At 37.4% G+C, this 13,301-nt stretch overlaps 1 protein-coding gene across 3 annotated transcripts; it reads right to left on the bottom strand.

Annotated features, from left to right (window-relative positions):
* Positions 1–1,851: 1,851 nt before the first annotated feature.
* gtsf1 (gametocyte specific factor 1) lies at positions 1,852–12,617 on the bottom strand. Of its 3 annotated transcripts, none has more exons than XM_084099291.1 (8): positions 12,558–12,617; positions 12,110–12,264; positions 11,368–11,489; positions 11,132–11,258; positions 8,798–8,878; positions 7,804–7,867; positions 7,289–7,359; positions 1,852–2,196 (listed from the first exon to the last, which is right to left on the bottom strand). In XM_084099291.1, coding segments are annotated over exons 2-8 (552 nt in total). In that variant the 5' UTR covers positions 12,195–12,264; positions 12,558–12,617; the 3' UTR covers positions 1,852–2,194. The 3 variants fall into 3 exon arrangements, with proteins under 3 accessions (XP_083955417.1, XP_083955416.1, XP_083955418.1); XM_084099290.1 differs by having other exon boundaries at positions 11,368–11,507; positions 12,595–12,611; XM_084099292.1 differs by having other exon boundaries at positions 12,595–12,611.
* Between the last annotated feature and the right edge of the window lie 684 nt (positions 12,618–13,301).

Raw genomic sequence — 13,301 nt, 5'->3', positions numbered from 1 at the left:
GTATGTCTTGCATGTAATCGGATTAGCTTCTACTTTAGTTAGGGTTTAAGATTAAAGAATTGAGGAGAGGGGCAATTTTCTTTCCCATATTAATGAGCTATGGGTGAAAAATGCTCTTGTTATTTGTGGCATTTCTCAAATACCATTCATGAAATTATATTATAAAAATAAAATAAATCATGTGAGAAACGTACTGCTCAAAATTTGATGGAAATTAATGCAGAGTAGTACACTACTGTTCAAAAGTTTGGGTCAATGAGAGCTCTTGAAAGTAATTCATATTTTTATTCTGGGATGCATTAAATTGATCAAAGGTGACAGTATACATTTATAATGCACCAAGTTTTCTAATTCAAATAATTTTTTTCTTTTAAACTTTCCATTTTTTTAAAGAATTCTAAAAACAATGCATCATGTTTTCCACAAAACATATACAGCAGTACAACACTTTTCAAAATTGGTAAGAAATTGTTTTCAAATATTTAAATAAGTTATTTTAAGTTGTAATAATATTTCATAATATTGCCGTTTTTAACTGTATTTTTGATCAAATAAATGTAGCCTCGGTGAGCATACCAAACTTAAATAGCAGTGAGTGTATTTTAAATGATGAAACAAAAACAGTGACCAAGTTTCATAATTCTTAATTCTTGTAGCCATTTACAGTTAATTTAAAAGGTCCTGCAGTGACATTTGTATACATGTACAAATATTCCAGGCTGTCAAAAAAAAACGCGCATGTATAATTATACAAGCATAAAAAAGAAAAAAAGTTACAATAAAACAGATAAAATTAAATTAAATATCCTATGACGTATAGGATATCATCTTGCAGGAAACTGCTTGAATTTCAATCAATCGAAGACGCACAAGAAAACATTCTTGGCATTGCATTGCATTTCATTTGCTCACACATGCCGAAAGTGCGAAGTTTAAAAATGAAACCGAGATTGTAAACTGCTCCTTGGAGCAACAGTGCATTTCAGGAAGCGCAACACAGCTGTGTTTAACAGGCACACAGATACAGAGAAGCCAGAGGGGCGAGCAATCAGTCCTGCCCACACAAACGCAAGCACACACACACAGTCATTTGTGCAAATGTCTGTTGTCAGTGCAGCTAGCAGGGGAGAGCTGGTGTGGCCAGCTGTCTGTGCGGGTTAAACGAGGCACAGGAGATGAGGAAGAGGGGGCAGACCTGTGGCCCTGCCACACTAACTCATGCTCCATTCATATTGACAGACGCAGGGTTACACTAGCCATCGCCTCAGTGACTCAAACCAGCCACTGTAACGGGAAAAAAGGACAGAACGTTCACGCACTAATTAAAAACGCTCAAAAAGCACACTGTGAGAGAACATCAGGTTCTCACAAGTTTAAAAGAAATTGCAATAATGACTCCTTACTGTAATACGAAGTGGATAATTAAAACAAATTCAATGGCTGCTAAAACAGAACTTTCTACATTTTTTAAAACAAAGTTGTATCTTATTTACTGCACTGTGAACAACTGTGTTTTATGAAAAGGTTCATAAATACTGAACAAATATATTGCTCAATTTAGTTCATGTTCACTAATGCATTAACCAATGCTAACAAATGAGACCTTGCAGTAAAGTTTCACCAAAATGTTAAAATGGTGTTTTTTTACATTATCAAAACAGCAATTTGTCAACTGTAAATTACAAAGTATTACAATCTCATAAGCGTAACTTATTAAAATCACTCTGGTAACAATTTCAGTAAATATGGTTATATGTGAAGCTAAATTAATAATCAAATCCTCAAAAGTAATGATTACATTATTTTAATCTCTGTTGCTTTAACTGCATGGTAAAAGAAATGCAACAGACAGATGTTTAAAGAAACCTTTAATGAATCATACAGGTCAAAATTAAAGGTTACCTTTGCTGGGAAATGCAAAAGAGTCTAAACAAATAGTCCAGAAAGATTTATACTTATGGTTTCTTCTTTGAAAGATGAAATACTGAAATATATAAGGGGCTAGCCAGTTACAGATGTGCATTAACTTTTAGAAAATAGGAAAAGGGAAATATTTTTATCATTTCACAACACTTCAAAATTAAAAGCTTTAAAAGATAAGTAGACTACAAACAGGTTAAGCTAGAAACCACACAGCGCTTAAAGTATTCTAAAAAGTAAGCTGTTCTGCTGAAGTCCATCCAGTGGTGACACATCCTTAGTAAAAAGAGGGGAAAAGGAAATGTATGAATGACAATGTTTCCACACACAGAACTAAGAAAACAAAACAGAACTGTTTGAATCAGGTAAGAGTGCTGCTGCCATCTACTGGTGCATTCGTAACTAAGAAGAGCACTTGTTCAAAAGCACACAAAAAAAATAACACTGGTTGTGACCCAAATAATGCACTATATACTAAGCACTATGTACTCAACCATCTAGTGTATAAATGTTGCAAGGTTATTTTGTCATTCAGCATTGGAGTCTGATAGCCCCTTTACTATAGGCGGCGAGCTACATAGGCCTACCGTGCACCCCCCCCACCTCCCAACAAAACCATACTTTTTTGAAAGGTCTGGATGTGTAGAATATGAATCTGAATGTTAACATTGAAAATTTTGGGTTGCACTACCTGTTTTAGCCCTGTGAATAGGGAAACCCTAAAAAACGATTTTAAGCAATTTTAACACATCGAGATAGTCCTAGTCAATCAGAACAGCTTTTAGGTGATCCAATACACACTCAAACTTAACATATGGTGACTTAGGTCAAATATCTACCATGCTGCTTATTGGTAGGTGTCTAAAATTAACATAGGTAAGGCTTTATGTTGATATAATGAGCCCATTTCATGTATAGGCCACGACCTAGATTCGCCTATCATGCACCCCAACCCCGTCCCCTGACAAAATCATGCTTTTCTGAAAGGTCTGGATGTATAGAATATGAATCTGAATGTTAACATTGACATTTTTGGGATACACTACCTGTTTTAGCCCTGTGAATAGGGAAACCCTAAAAAACGATTTTAAGCGATTTTAACATGTCGAGATTGGCCTAGTCAATAAGAACAGCTTTTAGGTGACCCAATACTCTTACTACACTAAATTGATAATTACTTTAAATAGTTGTTTTTAATTATTTTTTATTTAATATAGTTAAGGCCTTGTATGGATATAATCGATCAAGGACCATTTCCAAACCTGTCTGGGTTGTTCATCCAATGACAAAATAAGATATTTTTTGAATTTTCATTAACAGTTTCCTCTGTGTCAGACAGGTATATAAAGACTGTCCTGAAAGACTGTTCTTACTCACACAGACAGATCCTCCAAGTCTGCATCCTCTGCCTATACAGCAAGAAATTTGTTTCACTGAATTGCTCGATGTTTGATATTTTAGTTTACAATTTAATATAATTGACCCCTCTTACTACACTACATTGATGCTTACTTTAAATATTTGTTTTTAATTATTTTAAAAGACATTTGATAGATTGATAGATATATACTTTATTCATCCCAAAGGGAAATTTTAGACGTCCAGTAGCTTATACATACACACACACACACACACATATCTCACACACATAGATAATCTAGTCGGTTATGTAGTTGGTTTCTTCAACATAGTTGAACTGCTCAGTTATGTCTGAGTCAAGACATGAGTCAGTGGGCCTAGTGACTGCAGGTCCTTCAAGGCATAGGGGATGTCATGGGACAAAACCAAAGTCCAGATGCATTGTGCATGTCCCTGGTCTTGTATATGGACCACTCGTGCAATTATGGGCAAACGCAGATTCTGATGCAAGATTAGCCAAAATGAAAGAAATACGTGACAAGAGATTAGCTGAACCACTGGAATCTGCTCACAGAATGACTGTAACCTGTGAACTTATACCAGACACCATTACAGAAGGTGATGGATATCACAGAGAATGCTACCAAAGATTCACCATGAATCTCAAAAGACTCGACCAGAAGCCTGAACTATTAGCAGCAAGTTCAAGGCAAAGTCATGCCTCAACTGGTGACAAGGTGCTCTTCACACCTGACTGTATATTCTGCAACTCAATTACACGGAAGAAGGTCAAAAATAAAGGGATATGGACGACTGAGGGGTTAAGAAAGTTTGAGTGTGATGGGTGGAGAACAGTCCTCAAAGTTGCAGAACAAAAATTTGCTTCTCAGAATTAGAGGAAAGGATTTGCTACAGAAGCTAAATACCACAAATCCTGTAGAGTCCAGTATACACACACAAAAAAAATGGAGAAGTGCAAGCACAGAAAACAAGGCCAAACAAATCCAACTAGTAGAAGCTCATGGTGAGGCATTTGGTGCTGTATCTCGAGTAATTGACAAGGAAATCATCGGCAGCAACAAAATGATGAAATTGACTGGTCTGACCAAAATCTACATAGCTCATCTGGAATGCAAACTTCCCCAATCCCAAATTTCGTGGGGAAAAGCTCAAAGCTAAGCTAGAAACACATGGACAATACAAGGAAAAGGTGCCATTCTGCAAGCTAAACAAAAAAGGCTGTTTCTCGACATACATTGTGTACAACTCACAAAGTGACATTACAAACCTAGTGCAGTGTGCATATGAACTTGGTTCCAAAGACATGATCCAGGAGACTGGCCATTATCTACATGAGGAGATTCTGGAAAGCTTTGCAAAAGCTGATGAGTTGAGATGGCCACCCTCTGCCCAGGATCTTGTAAGCATGAACATTGTAATTCCATCTAATAAGGAAGCTCTCCACTGCCTCAATTGTTCTCCTCACCAACTTTTCACTCTTCAACATCTCAGCTGGACGAAGCTCATGATGCTTGGTTTCTGCAGCTGTTCCAGACAGCATGTCTTGACAGCATGAACTTGCTGCTAATAGTTCAGGCTTCTGGTCGAGTCTTTTGAGATTCATGGTGAATCTTTGGTAGCATTCTCTGTGATATCCATCACCTTCTGTAATGGTGTCTGGTATAAGTTCACAGGTTACAGTCATTCTGTGAGCAGATTCCAGTGGTTCAGCTAATCTCTTGTCACGTATTTCTTTCATTCTGGCTAATCTTGCATCAGAATCTGCGTTTGCCCATAATTGCACGAGTGGTCCATATACAAGACCAGGGACATGCACAATGCATCTGGACTTTGGTTTATTCCCATGACATCCCCTATGCCTTGAAGGACCTGCAGTCACTAGGCCCACTGACTCATGTCTTGACTCAGACATAAATGAGCAGTTCAACTATGTTGAAGAAACCAACTACATAACCGACTAGATTATCTATGTGTGTGAGATATGTCGTGTGTGTGTGTGTATGTATAAGCTACTGGACGTCTAAAATTTCCCTTATGGATGAATAAAGTATATATCTATCAATCTATCAAATGTCATTTAAAATAATTAAAAACAAATATTTAAAGTAAGCATCAATGTAGTGTATTAAGAGGGGTCAATTATATTAAATTGTAAACTAAAATATCAAACATCGAGCAATTCAGTGAAACAAATTTCTTGCTGTATAGGCAGAGGATGCAGACTTGGAGGATCTGTCTGTGTGAGTAAGAACAGTCTTTCAGGACAGTCTTTATATACCTGTCTGACACAGAGGAAACTGTTAATGAAAATTCAAAAAATATCTTATTTTGTCATTGGATGAACAACCCAGACAGGTTTGGAAATGGTCCTTGATCGATTATATCCATACAAGGCCTTGACTATATTAAATTAAAAATAATTAAAAACAACTATTTAAAGTAACTATCAATGTAGTGTAGTAAGAGGAGTCAATTATATTAAAATAAAGATGGGGAGGGTGAGGAGGAGCTGTGAATAATTTCGTAGTCAGCTTTTACATGTTGGAATGTTAGCACATTAGCATATTAACTGATGCTATGGAAAAGGTCCTTGATCGATTATATCCATACAAGGCCTTAACTATATTAAATAAAAAATAATTAAAAACAACTATTTAAAGTAATTATCAATTTAGTGTAGTAAGAGTATTGAGTCACCTAAAAGCTGTTCTGATTGACTAGGCCAATCTCGACATGTTAAAATCGCTTAAAATCGTTTAAAATCGTTTTTTAGGGTTTCCCTATTCACAGGGCTAAAACAGGTAGTGTATCCCAAAAATGTCAATGTTAACATTCAGATTCATATTCTACACATCCAGACCTTTCAGAAAAGCATGATTTTGTCAGGGGACGGGGTTGGGGTGCATGATAGGCGAATCTAGGTCATGGCCTATACATGAAATGGGCTCATTATATCAACATAAAGCCTTACCTATGTTAATTTTAGACACCTACCAATAAGCAGCATATTTGACCTAAGTCTCCATATGTTAAGTTTGAGTGTGTATTGGATCACCTAAAAGCTGTTCTGATTGACTAGGACTATCTCGATGTGTTAAAATCGCTTAAAATCGTTTTTTAGGGTTTCCCTATTCACAGGGCTAAAACAGGTAGTGCAACCCAAAATTTTCAATGTTAACATTCAGATTCATATTCTACACATCCAGACCTTTCAAAAAAGTATGGTTTTGTTGGGAGGTGGGGGGGGTGCACGGTAGGCCTATGTAGCTCGCCGCCTACTAGGTTATTAAACCTTCGACAGTTGAGTGCATGAAGCGTCCAACGTTCCACACTTACAAAATCTTATTCAAAATCACATTATTCAAAACTTCACGACTGATAAAAAACAAAAAAAACAAAAAAAACAACGTTCTATTTAATATGAATGAAATTCAGGCATAGAACATCTTGCCATGTTACCATCACGTGACCTACCAGCATCAGTTGAGTCTCTTCACAGTAGGGATGTGAATCTCCATAACTGAGGCCGATGCGATACACATCGATGCATAGCCAACGCCACATTAAAGATGCATATGAAGCAGCTACTGACACGATACACCCTGTGGCCTCATGGGATAGTAAAGTGTCAAGCAAACGCGCACTTCAGAATCTCGCCGGTAGTAGTAGGTCATCCAGGGACTTTTCGTCTAAAGTTTTGAATATTATGCATTCGGACATACCGAATGCAAGGTTATGCAAGGTTGAAAAGCACTACTCTGTTGGCATACTGTTTTTCGCATACTAATTAGTAGGGAAGCTTTCCATTTCAGACTCAGTGTTTTTACGGTTAATTAAGTGCACCATCTGAGTATTTAAAGTGTACTTTCTCTTTTTGGAATTTTCAGTGTGAACACACTACCCACACTATTTATAATACAAGAAAAGTGCACAAGTATGCAAATTGGGATGCACCTCTGGTTAAAATTTAGAGTGTTCAAGTGCTTACAGAGTTTCCATGGCAGAGTCCGTGGTGCCCGTAGTCCATCGGATAAACTGATGGTGGTAGATGGCTCTGGCCTAACAAAAACATGAGCACAAATCTCCGTAAAGCAAATATTACACATTTTGCCATTAAAAACACTTCTATACTGGCTTATTGTGTAGAGACAACTGTAAACAAACTATTTCTAGGTTCATTTCTCCAAAAAACAATGCTCAGAAACTGCTTGTTCACCTGTGTGTCCAGGATGGTCGTTTTGAAAAGCATTTTTTGCAATTCCATTTGTGATGCAGAAATAACTGAACGCTTCAAATAAACTATTTATATGCCCCTTTTTCAATTTGTACAGTATATATATTTGTGGTTCATGTTATAGGAATCAAACTTAAACTCACACCATCTTGAATATATGGTGCCATGACTAAAGATTTTCAAAACTCCATATAAACAAACTTCTGATGTATAAATGTTATAACAAAGAAAGAAAAGAATAAAAGTAAAAAAAAAGCACAAGGACTCACCTGTTTTGAGCAAGCTGATTGTTGGATTCACCCCAGACAAACAAGGCAGCATTATCATCAGTCTCTGCAATCACATGCCCCCCCAAAAATAGGAATCATCCAGAAAGTGGGTATTTATTCATTTGAACCAAAACCAAACACATAAATCAGAAACCATACATAGTAAATAAGGAAGAGTGGCAATGCCAAAGTAGATATACAATAGAGACCTAGAATAAGAACTGTGGTGGATTTTTAATGAATAAAAATAGTAAACCGTATATCAAATTAATATTAACTCTAACACCTAACCTTACTTCCCTTTTTAGGCCTAACAAAACTAACACAATGTACTAAAACGTTCTGTCCTGTGTTTTTGAATGCTTGTATGTTGTGTTGCCATACCACTTTGACTTTGGTTGTGTGAGTAAAAATAACAAATATGGGAAATGAAACTAGACAGATGACTAGGTTAGAACCTTGTGACAATGAAGTAATCATTAACAATGAAGTAATCATTAAAACAAAGTTTGCTTTACCTAGTAACAGAAGGGTTTGCATATGAAGAACCAATCAAATTCATATCATTTTGCCATACCCCCCTATTCTATAAAAACTGTTGTATTCGTGTTATGTGGTGGGATTCTCAATGGAATTTGTCTGAGATCCTCCAGCCTTGCTTCTTCTTGGAGATGCTCTGGAGAACTGCTCTGAGATCTCCCGGCCGTGATTAAAGCATTTAAAGGACATTTGCTGAAGTCTGTTTGTCGATCATTGCTGCGCAGCAGGAAAGCTAGTTAGGGAAGCAAGTTAGGTAGACTACATATTAAACGTCGATTGGAGACATTAGGGAATGTCGATTGGAGACGACCCAGGTAGACTACATAGGGAACGTCGATTGGAGACGACCCAGGGAACGTCGATTGGAGACGATCCAGGTAGTTAGGTTTAGGGAAAAATCTACAATAGAACAAATGCATTAAAAAAATATATATATACATGTATGGTCACAGACCTGTTTCCCAGTCCTCATTAGGTGAAGGGTTTGTGCAGGTGTTAATGGGCACCTGGAACTTCTCCAGGACCTCTATATTCCCTGGACAAGAAAAAAAAAAAAAAAAAAGATTGACAAAACGTGTATTAATGCATAGATCACAGATAAAATGAATTTTAACGGCTTTATAAAAAAATTAAAAAGACCTTTTGATTTCACCATTTCAGTTCAGTTTAATCTTAATTCATTTAAACAGCATGCACAATAATAAAGTTTCCCCAAAAAAGTCACATTGCATGACCATTTAAATGACCTGCCAGATATATAGCTTTAAAGCTAACATTTAGAACTCATTCAAGTTTAATTTGTAATATTTAAGCTACAAATCTTCTGTGACAACTTTAAATGGACTACCATATTTTTCTATGAATCACATTTCAACAAGTGCAATTTAAAGGGATAGTTCACCCACAAATAAATTACTAACCCTCATGTTGTTCCAAACCCGTAAGACTTTCGTTCATCTTTGTAACACAAATTAAGATATTTTAAGTTAGTTTGTACGACGACGGACATGCATTACATTGCATTGCATATATTGTGTGCTGGTCAACTAGTCTAAAATTAAGAAACCCCTAGAAAACAGTAAGATAAAATGTGTACAATTAGGATAGGCTACTTAATTTATTATTCCAATATCCAAATGATACTAAATACCACAGGGAAAAGGGCTTCTATTTGTGACGTGCTGTCTTTGCATTTGAACATTGCACATTTTAAACAGGACACGCATTAGCTGAATAAATGTTAGCCAATGCAAACATATTTATAGAAAACAGTTGACAATGAATAGACAGGAGTCCAATAATAGCAAAACGAATCACTTATTCTAAAAAGAATATTAAGTATAAGTTAGACGAATCCGACATATGAGGGCTGTGTTATTTACAAACACGGATGGATAATACAAGATGCTTTCTGACATTCTGACAAAAAAAACAAGCAAGAACAAATTTTAAACTTAGCCCATACAAAATAAATATGTAACATAATTAACGTTAGGTACTTTAGTTATTATTAACACAATAACGTAACATGAAGGCTACGTTTCTCAACACTGAGTGAGAATGAATAAATAAACGCCCGTTTCTCCAGACTCGCGCTCATCAGTAATCCACAAATGCAAATCACATCACTTTCATAATCACTAAGCCATAGCGATTTCAAATTTATTAAGATTTATTGTTCAGCATTACTTGAGCATTTTATTATTTGCATGGCTGAATGATGTCTTCCTCTTTTCTGAGTGACATGAATAACGGAGTATTTTAAGATAATCCATGCGCGATAATCCATAAATTAACTCAATACAATATTTCAACTTTTCACATCGAGCCCAGGCCATTCAAATGAATAAATACCCACTTTCTGGATGATTCCTATTTTTTGGGGGAGCATACCTTCAGGAGTCAGAAGTACCGCGACTGTACTGTACTGTCCTCGCTTATGAAACATATAAGTTACTGTCTATGTTATGAAATCAGTCAGATGTCGGCCGCGGGAGAGGAAGGGGGGAATCGAGCGGGATTCTTTATTGGTGTCGATTTTCAGTCTCTTTTTAATGATAGGCCTTACGCATCTGTCAATCATCCCCACTTTCTATTTGGGGAATGAACCCAGCGCTATGATTGGTCGAACTCTTCTTCTTTTGCTGTTGTTTGATTTAACGACTGCGCATGCAGAGGCGTCACCAGGTTTTTGCGTAGTTTAGAGTAAAAAATCGTACCATCGTACTTTGAAGTCAAAATGCGTATCCGCTACGCAAAATGGCAGGTCTGGTTCTATGCACATATTGGTTCTTCTTGAAGCTCAAACGTGCTGCGTAACACGAGATCGAACCTCATTGGTTCTTGCTGAAGCTCAAACGTGCTGCGTAACACGAGAATGAAACTCATTGGTTCTTGCTGAAGCTCAAACGTGCTGCGTAACACGAGAATGAACCTCATTGGTTCTCGCACGTCAAGCAAACATGCTTGAGCTTCCATTTCCCATCACTGATGTGCGAGTTGATGAATGCTTTTATGTGAATTGAAGCTTAAATTCAATCCGTTCATCATATAAATCTGTCGTGTCTCTTCAGAATATCTGGACTGAACCGCTCAATTCATATGGATTAGTTTTACAATCTCTTTATGAACTTTTTGAAGCGTCAAAAGTGGTAGTTGTGTAACAGTCAATGGAGGGACAGAAAGGTCTCATTTCATTAAAAGGATCTTCATTCGTGTTCTGAAGATGAACGAAAGTCTTACTGGATTGGAACGACAAGAGGGTCACATTCACACATGCAACACTAACCCTCTTCAGCGTTCAGAGACCTCTTGTCCTCGCAGTTTGTTATGTGATGAGACAACTCATGCTTGCGAATCAAGTGTCTGGCATTGAAGGGGCAGGTCTTCAGCTCACTGGCCAGTTTGGGGTGGTTCTGAAACAGATTAAGTAAACATATAAAGTTAAAACAAACAAAGGCAGCAGTATTTTCACAATTTAAATGCATGAAACAAATGAAGAAAGTTTCCCCTGCCATCACCGACCTTCCTGCACTTGAGAACATGAAAAGGGAAGCGAGAGGCTCTGATCTGGTGGTTTTTGTCATATGGGCATTGCACAATCCTGTTGGGGTCGGCATCATCAGTGCAAGTGTCTTCACCATAAGCTTTGGAAACAAGATGAGCTATCAAATGCAACATAGAAACTGTACTTATCTGATTGCAAAAGAAGCATATGATCAATTTTGATAAATTGATGAATGTGACTTAACAGCATTTACATGGACAGCAGTAATCTAATTATTTACCTTATTCTGAATGAGATAATATTCTGATTAAGGCGTTTATGAACTGCTTTTAGAATATTCCTTTCATGTTCCCGTTTGACATGTTGACGATGTTCCCTCCGTAATACCATATACAGTTTTAGGTGTTTTTTATTTTACAAAAGCTTCAAGTGCAGTTAATTATTTGTCATTCTATTCGTGCAAATAGGCGAGGGCGGATACAAATTCTGAAGTTATGCTCTCTTGTTTGCAGTGCTTGTGTCCTGTCGACAAATGCGGCGAAAACTCGCACACACATTTTAATAGTATGACGGTGTAACTGTTACATGCATATAATACACTTCGATAATGCGCCTAAAATGCGAATACTCAAACGGTCTTAATTCGATTTGTGTTTACTTCGAGTATAACTTTAGCCGGATTGATGTAATCAGAAATAATATCGGAATATTGTTGTCCATGTAAACGTAGTGATATAGCAAGTCCAACTATTAAATTACCGCTCTGTTCATTCCAGCTTCGCGGCTGATTTTCAGAGTTTACTCCAGACGGGCCGACGCTACTTCCGAATCTATAAGTGGCCATGCTTGCGTCCTCTGGAGGTCTGGGTGGTTGTGGCCTTGCGTCTTCCGTTAGCTCTGATAAAAATGGCACACTAAAGGAAACACGCCAAATGTGAAATTAAACCAAATAAAACAACAGCAACACACTGATCAGTGGAAAAGCGGCACGTGCTGAGCAGGACGGTCAAACCACTTGGGAAAAAGCGAGGCCAACAGTCAGTGAATTTAAAACAAAAACATTCGCATTTAAAAAAAAACACACACACAACTGGAAACTTTGGTAGTTTTAAAGGTGATGATACACGGGGCAACTTTTTGAGCAATGTTGCCGGGCAATGTAAATTTGCATTTTAAAGTTTTTAAATGTTAAAAGCACTTAACTTACAACTTTTTTGTAGTCTTGAGGAATTACGCGTGCTCACCTGCTTATCTGCTGCCTGCAATCAATTGAGATTGTCAATCAATTGCTTTTAGGGACCGTTCGGTATTTATGGAATGGACCACCGGAGGAAAATAGGGTTATGACTTTTTATTCTTTGTTGAGGGGACGGTCATCCAACTTTTTATAGTCTAGGGGGAGGGTCACCCAACTTTTGTATTGATGAAAACAGCAAAATTTCAAAGTGGCTTGTTTGGTGCATATTTTTCAATGTAGCTCCATGTAGCTCTCTCAGTCTCGGCCCCCCCATCTCTAGCAGATGGGGCTGACCCAACAAAAATCCAGTTTACTGTTCGCGCGTGCGCGCGCTTCGGGCGTAACGTTAGTACTTGCTCAGAAAAAGTACATCATGTCAGAACAGAACGAACGCCAATGAAATGTTGACCCTGTTGTGCCTAATTCCGACCCCCCGGCACGAGACTACCCCCTGTCGCGTGCACGCGGACAGTACCGCTGTGTTTCCAGTAGATGGCAGCTGAAAAAAGTCCGGTCAAATGCTTCACTGATTCCAACTCCAAACGTTCAATTTGACGTAAATCTATGCATTTTCCTGTAGATGGCAGTGCTAACTCAGAAACGTATTTAATTACTTTTCAACCCTATAATCGTAAACGAGACTGGTATGTCCGTTGCAAATCTCTTTTGATAACGCGTCTATGGCGTCTTTTTCCAGTTTTTTTCTTCTTCTTT

This window comes from Abramis brama, assembly GCF_963993115.1.
Source record: "Abramis brama genome assembly, chromosome: 22".
Lineage (NCBI taxonomy): Eukaryota > Metazoa > Chordata > Actinopteri > Cypriniformes > Leuciscidae > Abramis > Abramis brama.
The sequence above is the reverse complement of the archived record's forward strand: the minus strand, read 5'-3'. Positions and strand labels throughout refer to the sequence as shown.

Coding starts and splice junctions, on each gene's coding strand:
- gtsf1 (XM_084099290.1), bottom strand. CDS start 12,194: ATGGCCACTTATAGATTCGGAAGTAGCGTCGGCCCGTCTGGAGTAAAC. Junction 11,508..12,109: donor AAGCTGGAATGAACAGAGCG/GTAATTTAATAG, acceptor TGCATTTGATAG/CTCATCTTGTTTCCAAAGCT. Junction 8,879..11,131: donor GTCTCTGAACGCTGAAGAGG/GTTAGTGTTGCA, acceptor TTTCTTGTCCAG/GGAATATAGAGGTCCTGGAG.